General features: G+C 43.4%; 1 protein-coding gene across 11 annotated transcripts in view; it reads right to left on the bottom strand.

The window, feature by feature from the left end:
• The window catches only part of LOC125459764 (zinc finger protein 821-like), a 36,803-nt gene extending 14,726 nt beyond the window's left edge, over positions 1-22,077 (bottom strand). For 3 of the 11 annotated variants that reach the window (XM_048546582.2, XM_059651729.1, XM_059651730.1), the window contains exons 1-4: positions 21,292-21,397; positions 19,382-19,579; positions 4,650-4,952; positions 1,065-1,237 (exon numbers count right to left, since the gene is read on the bottom strand). In XM_048546582.2, the coding sequence (XP_048402539.1) occupies positions 1,065-1,237; positions 4,650-4,746 (270 nt within the window). In that variant the 5' untranslated portion in view covers positions 4,747-4,952; positions 19,382-19,579; positions 21,292-21,397. The other 8 variants (XM_048546583.2, XM_059651728.1, XM_048546586.2 and 5 more) reach the window with 8 other exon arrangements.
• Positions 22,078-22,738: the final 661 nt, after the last annotated feature.

Genomic DNA, 22,738 nt, shown 5'->3' with positions numbered 1-22,738 from the left:
AAAACTATGACCCCTCGTGCTAGCCATTTCTGCCCTGGGAAATAGTCTCTGGCTATCAACTCTATCTATGCCTCTCATTATCTTGTATACCTCAATTAGGTCCCCTCTCCTCCTCCTTTTCTCCAATGAAAAGAGACCGAGCTCAGTCAACCTCTCTTCATAAGATAAGCCCTCCAGTCCAGGCAGCATCCTGGTAAACCTCCTCTGAACCCTCTCCAAAGCATCCACATCTTTCCTATAATAGGGCGCCCAGAACTGGACGCAGTATTCCAAGTGCGGTCTAACCAAAGTTTTATAGAGCTGCAACAAGATCTCACGACTCTTAAACTCAATCCCCCTGTTAATGAAAGCCAAAACACCATATGCTTTCTTAACAACCCTGTCCACTTGGGTGGCCATTTTAAGGGATCTATGTATCTGCACACCAAGATCCCTCTGTTCCTCCACGCTGCCAAGAATCCTATCCTTAATCCTGTACTCAGCTTTCAAATTCGACCTTCCAAAATGCATCACCTCGCATTTATCCAGGTTGAACTCCATCTGCCACCTCTCAGCCCATCTCTGCATCCTGTCAATGTCCCGCTGCAGCCTACAACAGCCCTCTACACTGTCAACGACACCTCCGACCTTTGTGTCGTCTGCAAACTTGCTGACCCATCCTTCAATTCCCTCTAGTTGATTTCAGTCTTCTGGAGCAGGCAAGAGAGACATGCCAAAAATTCCTGTTCTGGATCTTCAACTGGTTATCTTCGGAGAAAGCATACATGAACAAAATTCGGCTAACAGACAACAGCTCCATGTAGCCGACTAATCTATGGTTTTCAAGTTAAAAATGATTATTTAATCCAGGTATGCAAAAGCTGCCTCTGCCCACAGAACTGTATAACCAAGAATCAATTATTACTTGAGAGATAACAAATAAAAATGCATTAAAGTTATGAAGTAAAAACCCAGTGAACCAGTAAAGTTCCAAAAGTCTTAAATACATGCTCTACATCTAATTCTGAAGTAAAATACAGGCCTTAACTTTCCTTTTTAGACTTTGTAGAGGACATAGTATTTACCTGAATGTCTACAGAGTGTGAAAAATTACTGTTCATCTGTTGTCCCTTCATATTACTTTCGGCTTCATTTTTATTTTTGGTTGTCATCAACCCACTGGTGGGTAAAAGATGATCTTCTGATTCTTTACAGAGCAAGTCGTCTTCTGGATATTGTATTGATCTACCACAATTATCTTTAGAAGAAAAAAGGCAAACACAGAAATCAGAAACCAATATTAATCTCAGGCAATATTAAGATACAGAAAACTATTCTTTTTACTAATTTTTAATATTTGAAAATGTCAATCCAACAGGAGAATGAAAATATGAAAGCATAGACTAAGTTCCTGGTCTCTCCTCTCTCTGTAGCTGACATGTGAAACCTAAACTAGCCATTCTTTGAGAGAGGCTACAGACTGTATACACACCCTGGAGCAGGGATTATTAGTCAAGAACGAACATAAGAAAACCATTTACTTTCCTCCCTCACCCCCAAAATACTGGGACCAACTCTAACACCTCAACTGTTACCACTGAGCAACTTTCACTGATAGGGATCAAATTCAATCTAGGCCTTGGAGTCTATATAACTTGGTTTCACACTGTGAGGCATTTTGCCAGATCAGTTATGATGAGATGTTCTTATGATTAAAATGTCATGATTCTTGTGCAAACACACTCTAATCTCCATCCCTCATTGCTCCTCTGAATTAACAAAGGTAATCTCTGCCAGGACTTCAGAAGATATGCTATAGTCCCTCAAATGCCTCCTCGATGTCTCCTTCACCCACAAGTGAAAATAAACCTTGACCTTAATAGATTAATGTTAGCAATCGAAACATTTCAAACTAATTAGAATGCATATAACATACCCAACAAAGATTTGGATAATTAACAAAGGAGAAATAAACTTCCATTTATTGAACACTATTTACATCCTTATGACATCCCAAAGTGCTTCACAATTAATTAATTTTATTTAGAAAAGCGCAGTGACTGTTATATCAAGAACAGTCAATTTGTGCTTACTGGTCCCTTGAAGTACGGAGGAAGAACACAAACCATGGTGAGTGAATGCTACCAAATAGATGCATGATTGTGTATCATTTTACTATGTCAGTCTCAGTATGCGTTGTATCTATGGTTGATATTGTAGTAGATATTTTGGATATTCAGAAAATACAAAGTAACTTAGGGAATAACAACCAAAGAACTGCAAATGCTGGAAATCAGAAACAAAAACAGAATTGCTAGAAAAACTCAGCAGATCTGGCAGCAACTGTGGAGAGAAATCAAAGTGGATGCTTTAGGTTCTGAAGGAGGGTTACGGGACCCAAAACATTAGCTCTGATTTCTCTCCATAGATGCTGTCAGACCTGAAGAGATTTCCCAGCAATTTCTGTTTGTTTCTAAGTAACTCAAGATTTAATCTTCATTCAGCAAAGCACATTTTCTCCACATATCCAAATCCTGAAACCACAGATGGGTGAGATACTAAACAAGTATTTTACATCGTATTTACTGTGGAGAGGGACATGAAAGCTAGATAAATTAGGAAAATAAATAGTGATACCTTGAGAAGTATCCATATTACAGAGATGGTGGTGCTGGATGTCTTAAAGCACATTAGAGTGGATAAATCCCAAGGATCTGATCAGGTGTTTCCCAGATCTTTGTGGGAAACTAAAGAGGAGATTGCTGTGCCCCTTGCGGAGATATTTGTATCATGGATAGCCACACGTGAGGTGGCAGAAGACCTGGAGGTTGGATAACGTGGTGCCATTATTAGTAGTAAGGAAACGCCAGGGAAATGTAGACCAGTGAGCCTGATGTCAGTGGTGGGGTAGTTATTGGAGGGGACTTCTTGAAAGACAGGAGTTACATGCATTTGACAAGGACTGATTAGGAATAGTCAACATGGCTTTGTGTATGGGTAATCATGACTGACTAACTTGATTCAATTTTTTGAAGAGGTGACAAAGATTGATGAAGGTAGAGTGGTAGATATTGTCTATCTGGACTTCAGCAAGGTGTTTGACAAGGTTCCATATGGTAAACGGGTTCACATGATATCCAGGGGGTGTTAGCCAATTAGATACAAGATTGGCTTGAAGGTAGGAGACAGAGGGTTGTTTTTTTGGATTGGAAGCCTATGACCAGTGATATGCTGCAGAGATCAGTGCTAGTCCACTGCTTTTCATCAGTTATGTAAATGATTTGGATATGATTTAGGAGGTATGATTAGTAAGATTGCAGATGACACCAAAATCAGTGGTGTGGTGGACAGTAAAGAACATTATCTCACAGTACAACAGGACCTTGATCAGATGGGCCAAGGAGTGCCAGATAGAGTTTAATTTAGATAAATGGGAGGTTTTGCATTTTGGAGAGGGAAACCAGGACAGTACTTATACAGTTAATGATAGGGTTTCTCTGGAGAGTGCTTCCGAACAAACAGACCTCAGAGTACAGGTGCATAGTTCCTTGGAAGTGGAGTCGCAAGTAGACAGGATGTTGAAGGTAGTGTTTGGCACGCTTGCCTTCATTGATCAGTGCACTGATAATAGGAGTTGGGATGTTGTGTTGCTGCTGTAGAGGACATTAGTGAGACCACTTTTAGAATACTGCGAATACTGTTGGAAACTGAGGGGTAACCTTTTTAGGAGTTTATAAAATCACGAGGCCCATGGATAGGATGAATACTCATGGTCTATTTCCCCAGAGTAAAGGTGTCCAAAACTAGAGGGCATACGTTTAAAGTGAGAGGGGGAAATTTAAAAGGGACCTGCGGGGGACCTTTTACAGAGAGGATGGTGCACTTATGCAATGAACTGCCAGAAGCAGTGGTGGAGATGGGCACAATTATAACATTTAAAAGGCATCTGGTTGGGTTTCTGAATAGGAAGGGTTTAGACAGATATTGGTCAAATGCTGACAAATGGGACTAGGTCAGATTGGGATGTATGGTCGGCACTGACGAGTTGGACCAAAGGGTTTGTTTCCATGCTGTATGAATATGACTGCCTGGGCAATGACAGCCAGCAAACCAAAACCCCCACTTTGAAAAATCTGCAATCAAACATGAAACCCAAATTACTTCAATCCTTAAACTCATTCAGGCAAACAATACTAAATTACCTTAAACAGAACAATGTAGTGTGACTTAATAAAGCAACAGACTGATTCAAAGATCTTTAATTAAATAAAAACCGTGGGAAAAAGAATTTTTGAAACAGAATTGCCAAGATATTCTCCCCTTCAAATTGGCGTGACCTAGTTTATTTTTTCTTTCACAAGATCACATTTTTAGGTAGCATGAAGAGTTCCTTCAGTATATTACCATGTTCCTACACTACAATTGTGTGCAATAGGTTGGAAGGAACTCAGAACTATAAGGAAAAAAATACACTTGGGTATAATTGTGTGTAAAAGTATATATATCAAAAACATATTTATTTCAAAGTTAACAAAATACAGATAGAAAGGCAAAGTGTACAAGTCAAATTAGTCAGTCAATGTTCTCAAAATACCTCGAAGTGGATACCTGTTGTGTCTATTTACCTCAGAGCCCTACAGGCCATTATTCCTCCACTTCAATAAACTCACCACTTATGTTAACATAGTTCTTCACTTGGTTTCCATGGTCACTACTGGACTGTGACATGTCACCTTCATATTTATCTGTGTGCACACACTCCTCCATCCCTAAAGAATGTTGCACTGTACAAACAATAATTCTTAATTTATGGTATCTTTTGAAGAAAATATCCACTGTTGCATTTTGATGGTGTGTTCTAAACTGTTGAGTTACATTGCTAGACAATAGTCATCTCAAGCGTAAAAGTTCGAAACCCCGAAAGGATCACAAAATGGCTGTTCTGTACTGATCCTTCATTTTCATAGCACCACCTTTGGTAGAAAACAGAAAAATGGTTAAATACTTAAGATTTTCTTACAAATGAAGCATCAATACTTTAATCATATTTCTACAAAGAAAAATATTTCAGTTGCAAAAGTACCCACAGAAGAGATGCAAATGATAAACTGAAAAATGTTAGCTACGCAAAAAATTGTTGAAAATTAATGTAACACTACATACAGTGGATCTTTGGTGGCCAATAATCAGAGCTGTCAAAAACCAGAAAAATGCTAGATGCAAGGTTTTGGTGATGGACTGGACACCTGAGGCATTAATTTAGGTAACGAGATGAATCACTCTCTTTAGCTGTAAAGAAACGGAAAGATGGAACAAAGCTGATCACCTTCAGTAAGATGCATATCCTTTAACTCACCAAGTGAGTTTCGATTGGCTGGTGCAAAAACAAAGGATAGGTGGTGGTTCAATCCTCAACAAATGCACAAGCAAGATATTTTTATTATCAGAAGGGGTGTGATACTTCAGCTGTTGATGCCACTCTCCAATACAAAAGAATCTAACTCTACGACACTAACATTAGACAGCAACATGTTTCTGGGTGCTAAGCTGCTAGCAGATAATGCAACTTCTCTACATAAATTTTAAGCCTGCAGCCAATTCTACTGCAAGCATCGTTACAAACACCAATTATTGTTCCATGGTGTTTACAGTTGTGAAAGTTGGATGTATGCAAAAAGGCAATCTCCCTTCTCCAATTAACCTCAAAGTAAAAACAAGATCAAAAAGTTAATAAAAGAAATGCTCACTGAAGTCAAATTTCTTTTCAACTTGTATTTTCTAAAGACTCTAACTTCAAATCTTTCTTGGGCAGTATTGATGCCATTACAACAGCCACTGGCTGGTAAGGTACAAAGAAGTAATCAGCTTTCAGATTATTAGAAGCAAGCGGGTGAATCTCAGTCAAGGACGTGACTGCACTCATCTGGGACAGACCAGCACTCCTCCACGCTTAAAATCAGTCATTCAGTTGTCTAACCTTAGATTAGTCCCTCTGTTCCAGAGGTGTGTAAAACCATCTCTGAACAGGTTGATTAAAAAAAAATTACTTTTAAAAATTGTCACTTGACTATATGTAGTAACAAAAGAACTTGTAAAATTACAGCACATTCCTAAAGGGAAAAGAGCTTACAAACAAGAAAATGAATAGAAGTACTGTATTTAAAATGCTGAACCATTCTGAAAAATGGATTAAAAGCAGTTTAAAGATTGTTGAAAATTCAAGTAACTCTGCCAGTCTCAGTTCGTTTTGCAGTAAATTACAATTTCCAATTGCATGAACAGTAGGACACGTTACTTTCTACCTTATCTATGCCTCTCAATCTTATATACCTTTATCTGGTCCCCATTAGCCTATGGCAACATCCTTACTAACCTCCACTGCACCCTCTCTAGTGCAATCACGTCCATCTTATAATGGTGACCATAGCTACACACAATACTCCAGCTGTGGTCAAAATAGCAGTGCCGGCACAATCTATTTGCTCATTTATTTAAGTTCCAGCTAATAAAGGCAAATATCCCATTTGACTTCTTAACTTTATCCACCTGCCTTACTATCTTCAGAAATCTGAGAATGTGTACACCAACACCCCTAGGATTTTTAAGAATTTTCGAATTTCTTATATTCGACGTGTAATGCCTTGCCTTGTTAGCCCTCCCTAAGTGCACTACCTTACATTTTCCAGGTTAAATTCCATTTGCCACCGATCTGCCCACCTGACTAGTCTAGTGACATCCTCAATATTTACTACCGAGTTTTTTTGCCGTCTGCAAACTTCAACATACCCCACACTTAAGTCAAAATTATTAATGTACACCACAAACGACTAGAGCCCCAGCACCAAAGGCCACAGAATCCCACAGGAATCAGACTTGTCATCAAAACAAAAATCCTTCTGCCATCACTCTCTGCTTCTTGCCCTCAGCCAATTTTGGATTCCATATATCACTTTGCTTTGGTTCCCATAGGCTCGTACATTCTTGAATAGTCTACTAAAAGGGACTTTATCAAAAGTCTTGCTCAAGTCCATGAAGGATACATCAAATGAATTACCTTCATCAGCACTTCTGATTACGTCAAAAAATTCAACCCCAACTGATGACAGATCCTCAACACCACATTACTAAGCACTGTATTTCATGTACAAATTAGAATTTATTCCTGAAGCTGACTAATAACATATGTACAACTTTAAATCAAAAGTAAAAAGCTGTTCCCAGTTACATTATAAATGGGGAGGAAATACAAAACTAGAGTTAGAACATAGAACATAGAACAGTACAGCACAGAACAGGCCCTTCAGCCCACAATGTTGTGCCGACCATTGATCCTCATGTGTGCACCCTCAAATTTCTGTCATATGCATGTCCAGCAGTCTCTCAAATGATCCCAATGACCTTGCTTCCACAACTGCTGCTGGCAACGCATTCCATGCTCTCACAACTCTCTGTGTAAAGAACCCGCCTCTGACAACAAGAGCTGCAACAAGATTTCACGACTCTTAAACTCAATCCCCCTGTTAATGAAAGCCAAAACACCATATGCTTTCTTAACAACCCTGTCCACTTGGGTGGCCATTTTAAGGGATCTATGTATCTGCACACCAAGATCCCTCTGTTCCTCCACACTGCCAAGGATCCTATCCTTAATCCTGTACTCAGCTTTCAAATTCGACCTTCCAAAATGCATCACCTCGCATTTATCCAGGTTGAACTCCATCTGCCACCTCTCAGCCCATCTCTGCATCCTGTCAATGTCCCGCTGCAGCCTACAACAGCCCTCTATACTGTCAACGACATCTCCGACCTTTGTGTCGTCTGCAGACTTCCTGACCCATCCTTCAATCCCCTCATCCAAGTCATTAATAAAAATTACAAACAGTAGAGGCCCAAGGACACAGCCCTGTGGAACCCCACTCACCACTGACTTCCAGGCAGAATATTTTCCTTCTACTACCACTGTTCTACTACCGCTGTCTTCTGTTGGCCAGCCAATTCTGTATCCAAGCAGCTAAGTTCCCCTGTATCCCATTCCTCCTGACCTTCTGAATGAGCCTACCATGGGGAACCTTATCAAATGCCTTACTGAAGTCCATATACACCACATCCACAGCTCGATCCTCATCAACTTTTCTAGTCACATCCTCAAAAAACTCGATAAGGTTTGTGAGGCATGACCTACCCCTCACAAAGCCGTGTTGACTGCATTTGATCAAGCCATGCTCCTCCAGATGGTCATAAATCCTATCCCTCAGAATCCTTTCTAACACCTTGCAGACGACAGACGTGAGACTTACTGGTCTGTAATTGCCGGGGATTTCCCTATTTCCTTTCTTGAAGAGAGGAATTACATTTGCCTCTCTCCAGTCTTCAGGTACGACTCCAGTAGAGAGCGAGGATGCAAAGATCTTCACAAGTGGCGAAGCAATTTCATTTCTCGCTTCCCAAAGCAGCCGAGGACAAATCTGGTCCGGGCCTGGCGACTTGTCAATCTTAATGTTTGACAAAATTTTCAGCACATCAGCTTCCTCTATCTCTATCCATTCCAGCATGCACACCTGCTCTTCAAAGGTTTCATTCACTACAAAGTTCGTTTCTTTTGTAAAGACAGAAGCAAAAAACTCATCTAGGGCTTCCCCTACCTCCTCAGACTCCACACACAAGTTCCCTATGCTATCCCTGATCGGCCCTACTCTTTCTTTGACCATTCTCTTATTCCTCATATAAGTGTAAAATGCCTTTGTGTTTTCCCTGATTCCTTCTGCCAAGCCTTCCTCGTGCCCCCTCCTGGCTCTCCTCAGACCTTTTTTGAGCTCCTTCCTTGCCTGCGAGTAATCCTCTCTAGCTGAACTTGACCCTAGCTTCCTCCACCTTATGTAAGCTACCTTTTTCCTTTTCACAAGAAGCTCCACCGCTATCGTCATCCAAGGTTCCTTTATCTTACCCCTTCTTGCCTGTCTCAGAGGGACATATTTACTCATCACTCGCAACAACTGTTCCTTAAACAGTCTCCACATGTCTATAGTTCCCTTACCATGGAACAATTGCTCCCAGTCCATGCTAACTAACTCGTGTCTAATCGCGTCATAGTTTCCTCTTCCCCAATTAAATATCCTCCCATTTTGCCTAATCCTCTCCTTCTCCATTGCTATGTAGAATGTGAGGCAGTTATGGTCACTATCACCAAAATGCTCTCCCACCACAAGATCTGATACCTGCCCCGGCTCGTTTCCGAGCACCAAGTCTAGAATGGCCTCTCCCCTCGTCGGCCTGTCAACGTACTGCATTAGGAAACCCTCCTGAACACACCTTACAAATACAGCTCCATTCAAATCTTCTGCTCGAAACAGGTTCCAATCAATATTAGGAAAGTTAAAGTCACCCATTACAACAACCCTACTGCGACCACACTTTTCCAAAATCTGTCGACCTATGCTTTCTTCAATCTCCCTGCTGCTATTGGGGGGCCTGTAGTAAACCCCTAACGGGGTGACTGCTCCCTTGCTGTTCCTAATTTCCACCCATACTGACTCAGTAGGCAGATCTTCCTCGACAACGGAAGCTTCTGTAGCTGTGATGCCCTCTCTGATTAGTAGTGCTACACCCCCTCCTCTTTTTCCCCCCTCCCTATTCTTTTTAAATGTTCTAAACCCTGGAACATCCAGCAACCATTCCTGCCCATGAGAAACCCACGTCTCTGTTATGGCCACAACATCATAGCACCAGGTACTGATCCATGCTCTAAGTTCATCACTTTTATTCCTGATACTCCTTGCATTAAAGCAAACACACTTTAACCGATCCCTTGGTTCCTTCCCACTAGCTGGTCTACCTCTTGCTACTGCCTCACCTGCATCAACTCTCACCTCCGGTATACAGCTCAGGTTCCCACCCCCCTGCCATACTAGTTTAAACCTTCTTGAACTACTCGAGCAAACCTTCCACCCAGGACATTGGTCCCCTTCCAGTTCAGATGCAACCCGTCCTTCTTGTACAGGTCCCACCTTCCCCAGAAGGCATCCCAATTATCTACATATCTGAAGCCCTCCCTCCTACACCAGCTGCGTGGCCACGTGTTCAGCTGCGCCCGCTCCCTGTTCCTCGCCTCGCTATCTCGTGGCACTGGTAGTAAACCAGAGAGCACTACTCTGTTCGTCCTGCTCTGCAGCTTCCATCCTAACTCCCTGAAATCACTTTTTATTTCCTCAAACCTATTTCTGGCTATATCATTTGTGCCAATATGTAACACGATTTCTGGCTGTTCGCCCTCCCTTTTTAGAACCTTATACACCCGATCGGAGACGTCCCGAATCCTGGCACCAGGGAGGCAACATACCTTCCGGGAATCCCGATCCTGACCACAAAATCTCCTGTCAATTCCCCTAACTATCGAGGCCCCTACCACGAGTACTTTTCTATTCTGCCCCCTTCCCTTCTTTGCCACAGTGTCAGGCTCAGTGGCAGAGAACTGACTACTATGGCTTTCCTCTGGTAGGTCATCCCCCCCAGCAGTATCCAAAACGGTATACTTATTGCTGAGGGGAATGCCCACAAGTGATCTCTGCACTGTCTGTCTGTCCCCTTTCCTCCCCCTAACTGTAACCCATCTATCCTTGTCCTGAGCCTTAGGAGTGACCAACTCCCGGTAACTCCTCTCAATTACCCCCTCTGCCTCCCGAATGATCCGTAGTTCATCCAGCTCCAGCTCCATTTCCCTAACACGGTTTTCAAGGAGCTGTAGCTGGGTGCACTTCCCGCAGATGTAGCCAGCGGAGACGTGTGCCACGTCTCCCAACTGCCACATTCTGCAGGAGGAGCAAGCAACTGCCCTAGCATCCATACCCCACTTATCTGAACACCCACTCAGTACTAAAGTAGAAAGCTTACGTCAAGTAATAATAACAAATTAATAACAAACATATTCAATAGAGAAAGTTTAGAATGATCTTTCATGGAATTTCTCCTCTGAGAGATATTAACTTCAAAGCAAAACTTTTTCCAAAGAATGCAAATCTTTACTTAAATTATGGAAATTTTAATAGTATTTATTTCAAAATAAATCAATACATTTTAATGGAAACCAAAGAATCAGCACTTCTTGCTGCAGCGTACAATATTACATATCAGAAAAGTAGAGATTTTTCATCAACCATTCCCATGTGTGTCCCCTACCCAGGCAAGGTGTGTACTTGTCCTCTCAATCTTTATCAATGTTGCTGTCTGCATCTATCTCACAGTACAGCTCAAGAACCATACCAGACGCCAGAGTAGAAGGGATTTAGTTCATCATCAAAAAGCACAATTAAACAATCTATTTAGTAGTGGAGCCTATCTATATACATTGCATTCACTTTAACTGTACAATATTTATCTATTCAATAATCATGAGAAACTTCAACATGTGTACTGGGTGTACTGTGAAAATCAGGTCGGTTGTGGATTACAAGAAACGGAATTCATGGAATGTCAATGAGATGATTTTTTGGAGCAGATTGTGGTACAGCGTACTAGGGAACAGGCAATGCTTTAGTGATGTGAAATGAGGTAGATTTGATTAGGGAACTTAAGGTGAAGGAATCTCCAGTGGGCAGTAATGTTACTAGAATTTACCCTGCAGTGTGAGAGCAAGAAGAATGAATCAAACGTAACAGTATTACAATTGCATAAAGGCAATTACAAAGATACGAGCGAGGAGCCGACCAGAATTTGGAAAGGATACCTAGCAGGAAGTTGGTTTTGCAGCAATGGCAGAAGTTTCTGGAGGTAATTTGGGAGCCACAGCAGAAATTCATCCCAAGGAAGAAGAAATATATTAAGGTGAGGACAAAGCAACCATGCCTGAAGGAAGTCAGAGACAGCATAAAAGCAAAAGAGAAAACATTCAAATGTGAAGATTAGCGGGAAGGTCGTGGATTGGGAAGCCTCTTAAAAAAAAACTTAAAAAAGCATTAGGGTTGGGGGGAGAAGATGATGAAATATAAGGATAAGCGTGCTCCTCGTACAAAAGAGTGCAAGTGTTTTGTTACATATATAGAAAGGCCAGAGTGGATATTGGACCACTGGAAAATGAGGCTGGAGAAATCATAATGGGAAGCAAAAAAAATGCAGAGGAACTGAATGGATACCTTGCATCAGTTTTCACAGAGGAAGGCATCAGCAATATACCAGAAGCAGGAAAGCTTGACGTTTTGAGTCAGGGCACTTCTTCAGAAATGATTTCTGAGGAAGGGTCCCGACCCAAAACGTCAAGCTTTCCTGGTCCTCTGATGCTGGTTGGCCTGCTGTGTTCATCCAGCTTCACACCATGTTATCTTAGATTCTCCAGCATCAGCAGTTCCTACTATCTCTGTAACAATATTTGAGAGCTGATGGACTCAATTAAACATAAAAGTTCAATAACAAGAGCTACTAACAAGAATTGATTCCTCTTTTCTCAGGGACAATTCCCTCTGGGACACTCTGGTCCAATCTTCCTTCACTCCCTCACAGCCCCTTGGCACTCTTCCCTGCAACCGGTGAAGGTGTAGCACCTGCCTATTTATCTTCTCCCTCCTCGGAACCCAAACATACCTTCTGGGTGAAGCAGCACTTTACCTGCACTTCTCACAATCTAGCCTACTGCACTCATTGCTCACAATATGGCCTTCTCTGCGTTGGGGAAATAAAACATAGACTGGGTGACCGCTTTGCAGAACACTTGCATTCTGCTTCCAAAAATAACCCTGAGCTTCCAGTTGCCTGCCACTGTGACACACCATCCTGCTCGCTGGCCAACATCTGTCTCAGGCTTGCTGTAGTGGAAGAACAACTCATGTTTCCACTTGGGGATCGTGCAGCCCTCCGAACTCAATATCAAGTTCAATAATCTTAGAGCCCGAACTCTTCCATGTCCTAGCCCCCAACCCCAAGCCTTGTTATCACGTAGTCTGCCATTACATACCTATTGTTAGCCACTAACAATCACCATTAACAGCTCTTCACTCTCCTAGCCAGATCATTATCCACTCCTTTGTCCAACTGTTCTTCTCTCTTTCAGCTCTATCATCACCTAACATTTGCTCCTTACCACCACCCTATCTTCTGCAGATAAAACTGACATTTTCCCAGCTACCATCAATTCTGAGAAAACAACCCGGAACAATAACTGACTTCTTTTCACAGATGCTGCCAGACCTGCTGAGCTTCTCCAGAAATTGTTTTTGTTTCTGATTTACAACGTCTGCAGTTCTTTTGGTTTTGATTCCAAATACTGGGTCTTCAAACCTTTGGCTTTTCTAAACAAAGAACTGTGAAAACAACAACAAAATTGCAGTGGATTAAGTCTGTCCAAACTAACTCTTGCTTGTTTTATTCTGATTCTACGTACCTTCTGTTCTTGTCTCCCACCTGCCTCTGTCGCTCCTTACCTATTTGGTCATATGTCAATGACACTTTAGTATCTCCGTTTGCAAAGAAGAATGTAGCACAAAATTGGTTTTGATTTAGTTTTTAAAAACACGAACAGGTAATGCAACAGCGTTTGTACACTGTCGTGGAAATTCAAAAATTAGAGAAAGTAATATTAAAACTATGCAAACGTTTCAAATATGCCTGCGCCATTTCAATATACATTTCTAAAAATACTCAAATAGAAGTGCAGTATGTTTATTTTTTAAATTAGGAATATCATTCTCAACATTTATCGGTTGCTGAAAACTCTGACTAGCAGTGTTTATTAGAAGCTAGAAAACACAAGTTTTACCGTTGTTGACTAAGGTAGTATCTCGCACCGTCAATATCTCCCACTTTAATTCACTGTTTTGGTTATACTATTCCCTTTAGCCCCCTTCCTCACTGCCGGGCTTTACACTTTAACACCTCGGCCGTTACTGTGCTATTTATTCCAGAACCCTCACCCCATCCCCCTCTCTGATGAAGGGTCTAGGCCCGAAACGTCAGCTTTTGTGCTCCTAAGATGCTGCTGGGCCTGCTGTGTTCATCCAGCTTCACACTTTATTATCTAGGATTCTCCAGCATCTGCAGTTTCCGTTATCTCTGATACAAGGTTTAAGAAGGGTCAGGCTTCACTTCCCAGCTGCGCTACACCCACTGTCTCCTCTCGCGTACTCACACAAACCTCGGTAGTAGGCGATCGGACCGTCAGCGCTCTCTCTCCCGGGAGGGTGGGAGGGGCAAAATGGCGCTACTACGTGACCAGTCTTCTGGTGACGTCTTCTCTAGGCAACGCGCCATAGCAACCGCCCGCCATCCGGACCTTAGTGTCATTCCCTTTTCTGAAAGGACACCCTGCCATCATTCCCATCAACGCAACCCCCTTCAACGACAGGACACTGCTTCCCCCTCCCTCACCCCCCCGCCAAAGAACTCTCCTCCCCCCACCAACTCCCTTCCCACAGGGCACTCCTTCACCCCTCAGCCCCACGACAGGAGACGCCATTCCCCCGTCCCTTACGCAGACAGGACAACCACCGCCATCACCTTCACCTCCCTGCGACCGCGGGAGATACTGCCTATCATCCCATCGGATAATTCCACAGAAGCATCAGATTTCACGCAAAATATGTAATCTGGCGGTAAAGAAGGCAAATGGTATGTTGGCCTTCATTGCGAGAGGATTTGAGTACAGGAGGAGGGATGCGTTGTTGCAGTTATACAGTGGCTTGGTGAGACCACATCGAGAATATTGTGTGCAGTTTTGGTCTCCTTTTATGATGAAGGATGCTCTTGCTCTCCGGGGAGTGCAGCGAAGGTTTACCAGGCTGATTCCGGAGATGGCGGGACTGACGTACGAGGAGAGATTGACTTGGTTGGGGTTGTTTTTGTTGGAGTGCAGACAAATGAGGGGGTTCTCATAGAGACTTAAAATTCTAACAGGGTTATTCAGGGTAGATGCAAGGAGAATGTTCCCAATGGTTGGTGTGTCCAGAACCAGGAATCACAGTCTGAGGATTGGGGGTAGACCATGCGGGACAGAGATGAGGAGTATTTCTTCACCCAAACAGTGGTGAGCCTGTGGAATTCAGTACCATGGGAAATAGTTGATGCCAAAGCATTGAATGTATTCAGTAGGTGGCTAGATATATGAATAGGATCAAAGATTTTCAGGAGAAAGCAGGATTAGGCTATTGAGTTGGATGATTAGTCATGATCATGATGAATGGCGGAGTAGGCTCGAAGAGCTGAATGGCCTCCTCCTACTCTTATCTTCTACGTTTCAGTCTCCACATTTTCATCCAACATACTGCGTTTCTCCAGCACTTACAGAAGTTGCTGGAAGCTCAGCAGGTCTGGCAGCATCTGTGAACAAAAAAATCAGAGTTAACGTTTTGGGTCTGGTGACCCTTCCTCAGAACTCAAATGTTCTGTTCTGAGGAAGGGTCACTGGACCTGAAACATTAGGGTGGCATGGTGGCTCAGTGGTTAGCACTGCAGCCTCACAGCACCAGGGACCCAGGTTCGATTCCAGCCTCAGGCAACTGTCTGTGCAGAGTTTGCACATTCTCCCTGTGTCTGAGTGAGTTTCTCCAGTTTCCTCCCACAGTCCAAAGATGTGCAGGCTAGGTGGATTAGCCATGCTAAATTGCCTGTAGTGTTCAGGGGTGTGTGGGTTATAGGGGGATGGGTCTGGGTGGGATGCTCCAAAGGGCAGTGTGGACTTGGGCCAAAGTGCCTGTTTCCACACTGTAGGGAATCTAATCTTAACCTGCCTGCCCTGGTCGACCCATCGTCTCAGCCTGCTCCTGCCCCACCGAACTTATCTCCACCTATCTGGACTCCATTTTCTCCCCTTTGGTCCAGGAACTCCCCACCTATGTCCGTGACACCACCCACGCCCTCCACCTCCTCCAGGACTTCCAATTCCCTGGCCCCCAACACCTCATATTCACCATGGACGTCCAGTCCCTGTACACCTGCATTCCGCATGGAGATGGCCTCAAGGCCCTCCGCTTCTTCCTGTCCCGCAGGCCCGACCAGGCCCCCTCCACCGACACTCTCATCCGCCTAGCTGAACTCGTCCTCACACTCAACAACTTCTCTTTTGACTCCTCCCACTTCCTACAGACTAAGGGGGTGGCCATGGGCACCCGCATGGGCCCCAGCTATGCCTGCCTCTTTGTAGGTTACGTGGAACAGTCCCTCTTCCGCACCTACACAGGCCCCAAACCCCACCTCTTCCTCCGGTACATTGATGACTGTATCGGCGCTGCCTCTTGCTCCCCAGAGGAGCTCGAACAGTTCATCCACTTCACCAACACCTTCCACCCCAACCTTCAGTTCACCTGGGCCATCTCCAGCACATCCCTCACCTTCCTGGACCTCTCAGTCTCCATCTCAGGCAACCAGCTTGTAACTGATGTCCATTTCAAGCCCACCGACTCCCACAGCTACCTAGAATACACCTCCTCCCACCCACCCTCCTGCAAAAATTCCATCCCCTATTCCCAATTCCTCTGCCTCCGCCGCATCTGCTCCCACGATAAGACATTCCACTCCCACACATCCCAGATGTCCAAGTTCTTTAAGGACCGCAACTTTCCCCCCACGGTGATTGAGAACGCCCTTGACCGCGTCTCCCGCATTTCCCGCGACACATCCCTCACACCCCGCCCCCGCCACAACCGCCCCAAGAGGATCCCCCTCGTTCTCACACACCACCCTACCAACCTCCGGATACAACGCATTATCCTCCGACACTTCCGCCATTTACAATCCGACCCCACCACCCAAGACATTTTTCCATCCCCTCCCCTGTCTGCTTTCCGGAGGGACCACTCTCTCCGTGACTCCCTTGTTCGCTCCACACTGCCCTCCAACCCCACCACACCCGGCACCTTCCCCTGCAACCGCAGGAAATGCTACACTTGTCCCCACACCTCCTCCCTCACCCCCATCCCAGGCCCCAAGATGACATTCCACATTAAGCAGAGGTTCACCTGCACATCTGCCAATGTGGTATACTGCATCCACTGTACCCGGTGCGGCTTCCTCTACATTGGGGAAACCAAGCGGAGGCTTGGGGACCGCTTTGCAGAACACCTCCGCTCAGTTCGCAACAAACAACTGCACCTCCCAGTCGCAAACCATTTCCACTCCCCCTCCCATTCTCTTGATGACATGTCCATCATGGGCCTCCTGCACTGCCACAATGATGCCACCCGAAGGTTGCAGGAACAGCAACTCATATTCCGCTTGGGAACCCTGCAGCCATATGGTATCAATGTGGACTTCACCAGTTTCAAAATCTCCCCTTCCCCTACTGCATCCCTAAACCAGCCCAGTGCATCCCCTCCCCCCACTGCACCACACAACCAGCCCAACTCTTCCCCCCCACCCCCTGCATCCCAAAACCAGTCCAACCTGTCTCTGCCTCCCTAACCGGTTCTTCCTCTCACCCATCCCTTCCTCCCACCCCAAGCCGCACCCCCAGCTACCTACTAACCTCATCCCACCTCCTTGACCTGTCCGTCTTCCCTGGACTGACCTATCCCCTCCCTACCTCCCCACCTACACCCTCTCCACCTATCTTCTTTACTCTCCATCTTCGGTCCACCTCCCCCTCTCTCCCTATTTATTCCAGTTCCCTCCCCCCATCCCCCTCTCTGATGAAGGGTCTAGGCCCAAAACGTCAGCTTTTGTGCTCCTGAGATGCTGCTTGGCCTGCTGTGTTCATCCAGCCTCACATTTTATTATCTTGGAATCTCCAGCATCTGCAGTTCCCATTATCTCTAATCTTAACTCTGATTTTTTTCTTCACAGATGCTGCCAGACCTGCAGCGCTTCCAGCAACTTTTGTTTCTGTTCCTGCTTTACAGCATCTGCCATTCTTTTGGTTTCTCCAGCACTTGCTCTTTTTATTTTTAAACATCTCATTTGGTTCAGTTTTCACGTATTGAAACACAAATAACTTCACAGTAATGCTATGGAAGAATGGTCTACCGGAAAGGATAAAATGATAGAAATTAGTATTAGTTAAAAAAAAAACTGGTGGAATTAACAGGACTGAAAACAGATAACTTTCCAAGACTTGATAATCCACATTTAAAGATGGTAAAGGAAGTGTCCTTGGAGGAAGAGAGTGTTGATTGTCATCTTCCAAAATTCTGGAATAGTTCCAGTAGACTGGAACATGGCAGATAGGGAATTATGGAATAGTTTGTATAAAATCAATAACAGATAAAATGCTAAGGTCTTTTATGAAAGATGCAATACCAGGACACTTCAATAATAATCACAGGTTTGTCAACATCAATTTATGAGAGGGAAGTCATATTTGACAGAAGTACTGGAGCTTATTTGAGGACACAACTAATAATATAGATAAGGAAAAATAAGTGGATATGATGTTTTTGAGTTTTCAGAAAGCTCTTAATAAATTTCAAAATAAGAAGCCAGTGTGTTAAATCAATGCACATGGGATTGGTGATATATAATGGTGTGGATTCAGTATTGGTTAGTTGGCAGAATATAAGGCAGGAATAAGTGAGTATTTTTGGGAGATGAAGGTGGTGACAAGTGAGATCAATGCTGAGGCACTAGATATTCACAATATATATATCAATGATTTGAATGAGGGAAGAAAATGTGTTATTTCCAAGTTTGCTGAAAACACAAACCAAGGAGGAATTGTGAGTGGTGTAGAGAAAATAAGGACACTTCAAAGCAATTATGAGAAGTTGAGTGAGTGGGCAAATACATGGTAGATGCAATATAACATGGATAAGTGTAAACTCATCCACTTCAGCATGCACACCAATAGCAGAATATTATTTAAACAAAGACTGATTGGAAAATGCTGATGAATGGACTATCCTGTATGTCCTTGTAAACCAGTAAGTGAAAGCAGCACGTAGTTAGGAGGAAGGCAAATTGTATGTTGGCCTTCATTGCAAGGGGAGTTGAGTATAGGAAGAAAGATGGCTAGCTGCAGCTGTACAGGGCCTTGCTGAGTTCACTGAATATAGAAGTTGGGAAGTCATGTTGAGGTTATACAGGATAACATTGTTGAGGCCTCTTCTGGAATAGTGTGTCCAATTCTGGTCACTCAGTCATAGGAAGGATATTATCAAGTTGGAGAGGGTTCAGAAGAGATTAATCAGGATGTTGTCAGGTATGGAAGATGTTGTAGGAGTAGTGAACAATTTTATCTCCTTACCTAAGAAAACATATTATGTGCTTTCCACAGTCAGAGTTTAATGAAAGTTCACCACTGTCTCAGGTGAAAGGCTCACCATTAAATTCCCATGCTAGGAAATTCCCACTATGGACATATTTTTGTCAGTAGATGTTTTCATCACCAATGGATACCACAGAAGAAATATATAATCGGTGCCATTTTATACAACATGGGAATAAGTGCACTGAGTGGTTGAAAGATATATATTGAAAACAAGTTTAAGATTACCAGTTGGTTTTGCAGTGTGATTGCACATTCTAGAATCTGTTACTATTCACACACAGGACAAGCTGTACCGCATCTCATTACGAATAGCCCATCTTCTTCTGATGCTGTATAAATTGGTATTCCTTTTTCAAGTAGTCCCAAAGAGTGCAAGATGAAAAGCTTCAACTTTGTGTTTCCTTTTAGCAATATTCAAGTTGACTGTAATTTTAAAGAAACACCGGTTGAATACAGATCCATCTTGGAGCTTTTCTTTGTATCATTTAGAAATCTGAATTTCTTTCTAGTTTTTAATTTCTTTCTCTTGTTTATTGTTAGATTCCCTATCTGTGAGCTAAGCTATAGGTAAGTTGGTAGTAACTCCCTCTGAGACAGTTGATTTTGCATTTAATTCCCACTCCAGGGTTCCAATGCTGTTTTGTGAGAGATATGGACTGTCAGAGCTACTGTCTTTGGAATAAAGTATTAAACCATAGCCTTGTTTGACCTCTCAGGGAATGTAAAAGATCTCATGACACTAGTTTTGAAGAAGGCTGGGGAGTTATGCTGTTCGGTCTGGCCACTATTTATCCTTTGTAACACCACAAAACAGCTTATTGATTAGCACATTATGACTTGTGGGTAGTTGTTGTACAAAGATTGGCTGCTGTATAATACAAGTAACTACACTTCAAAAAACACGCCATTAGCTGTAAAGTCCTTTCGGACCTTCAGGAATCACAACAGGCACTCAAATAAATTCAAGTTTTTTTGCATGGTTGTTGAGTCATACAGCACGGAAACAGACCCTTCAGTCCAACCAGTCCATGCCGAACATAATCCAAAACTAAACTAGTCCCACCTGCCTGCTCTACTGGCCCATAACCCCCCCAACCTTTTCCTATTCATGTATCTATCCAAATGTCTTTTAAACATTATAATTATGCCCGTACTCACCACTTCCTCAGGAAGGTGATTCCAAAAAGCAAACCACCCTCTGTGCAAAAAAATTGCCTTATGTCTTTTTTAAATCTCTTCTCTTACATTAAATATGAGCCCCCTAGTTTTGAAATCCCCCATCCTAGGGAAATGATAATTATCATTAACTCAAGCTATAACTCTCATTATTTTATAAACTTCTAATAAGGTCTCCTCTCAACCTTCTATGCTCCGGCGAAAAAAATCTCAGCCTATCCAGCCTTTCTTTAATACTCAAACCTTCCATACCTGACAACATCCTGATTAATCTCTTCTGAACCCTCTCCAGCTTGATAATATCCTTGTGATGAGTGGATGACCAGAATTGGACACATTATTCCAGAAGAGGCCTCACCAATGTTGTCCTGTAGAACCTCAACATGACTTCCCAACTTCTATATTCAAAGGATTGAGCAATGAAGGCAAGCATGCTGAACACCATATTAACCACTCTATCTATATGTGATGCAAAGTTCAAAGCATTATGTGCCTGTACCCCAAGGGCCCTCTTCTACAACACTATTCAAGGCCTTACCCTTGTTTGTTGTATCAAAGTGCAATACCTTACATTTATCCAGATTGAACTCCATCTGCCATTTTTCAGTCCATTTGTGAAGTTCCCTTTTAGGAGATTCCTACACAGTTGATACAAATGCAATACGCCAACTTCTGTGAATAACCACAGTACATTTAAGCAATTACAAGCTTTTGGAGGATCACAACAATCTTCGCAGGGCTTGAGGGGCCATGTCAAGCGATGCTGTCTAATAAGGGAACTGTCCTCCCTTTATATAGGATTTTACATCACAGTCAGTCATGTATGCAAGACACAATTTTTTACTCGTCCATAGTCACATGCCTAGCAACAGTGATAGTACGTGACTTAAATCGCCTAACAGTAGAAAGCAAATGTCAGCCACCCAAAAACAAATGTGTACAAGTAGATAGTTCCTTACTTCTCAATCGCTGTTTTAGATAGATCCATATCTTTTTAGCCTTAGTTCAACATCTACAGAGAGCAGAGTATAATTAGATTACCATAGTTTGTCTGCGAAACAAAGGCGCCCAGGGCGCAGTTTACCACCTAATTTCTTACACGTCAGCAAAACAAATATTAACCCTTTAACGTTTCATTCCCTTCTTTTATCATTCCATGATAACCAACTGAATGGGGGCTGAGAAAGGTGCCGCCAGCTTATTCATAAGAATCTTACAGCCAGTATGTAAGCAAGTTATTTGCAAGTTATTAATACACACCATACAATAATTATAACAACAAGAATTACTAGCCCATGCAGTAGGTAGGATCCTCCCGGTCGCCACCATAGCCTGTCATCTCCTTTCTGAGGACCTTGTCTGAAATCATCCAGCTGTTTCTTAATAGACTGGATGGCGTGGGTTATGTCGTATGATTCGTCCGTAACGTGGGTGATGCATTTGTCTCCTACTATTGTACAAACTCCCCGCTGTTGGGCCAATTGATAATCCACTGCATATCTAGTCTGTTGTGCGTAGAGCTTGAACTCTGCCAATTCCCGATTAACCGCTTCCTCTCACTGTGCTGTTTCCCAGGAATAGTTAACCCACAAATGAGGTAATTCCAGTTCTTCGTTGCTATTACTCCCGCCGATCCTCTGAGGGGCAGGGCCCCCAGGAACTCGTAGCCAAGGGAAGATCCCAGAGTTACGGAGTCTTTCCAATCCGCACAAAATTCCTCACTAATAGCTGGGTAATTATTCTGCAGCGGATGTGTGCTTTCTGTGGGCATGGGACAGTAAGTGGTCCTATTGTCCCTACAGCGAATAGGAAGTGGAGAACCGGGGTGGCCGTAGTAAAGGTCCCATTGAGAAAAAACGCAAACCCTCTTTTGGCCCGGTAGCATTTGACTTCTTTGTTAATGGTACTCATGGACTGTCTATTATCTCCAGTTTCTTTCCTGGCCAGAATTTCCTCCGGATCAATTGGGAATCGTAAAAGGGATATGACCAAAAGGCAGAGCTGACCTGTGTTCCGTTACAATGCCCACGAATGAACTGTCTTCCTTGCAGCAACATTTAAGCACCTTTCCTCATCACAGATGCAGGTGAATATTCCATTGCTCACCTGGCAATGTCTGCGGGCACATAGTCTTTGGACACAAGAGGCATTCGTGAGGACCAAAGCATATGCACAACCTCATCCCCATCCTGAGAAGCAAAGTGGATAGCTCGTGGGTTCAGAGCAAATCCTATCATTTCTTACCTGGGTTCCTGTGCAGTTAGGGGACTGAGATCTATCTGAACATATCAGGTCTATGCACTGTCCTGATTTCCCCCTTCTGTGCCTCCCGCTTTGACCCACACGGGGGCGTCTGATGTATCTGTGGTATATAGGTTGAGGGGGGTTCACCCAGGGATGGCTACA

Source organism: Stegostoma tigrinum, chromosome 16 (assembly GCF_030684315.1).
Source record: "Stegostoma tigrinum isolate sSteTig4 chromosome 16, sSteTig4.hap1, whole genome shotgun sequence".
Classification (NCBI taxonomy): Eukaryota; Metazoa; Chordata; class Chondrichthyes; order Orectolobiformes; family Stegostomatidae; genus Stegostoma; species Stegostoma tigrinum.
The sequence above is the reverse complement of the archived record's forward strand: the minus strand, read 5'-3'. Positions and strand labels throughout refer to the sequence as shown.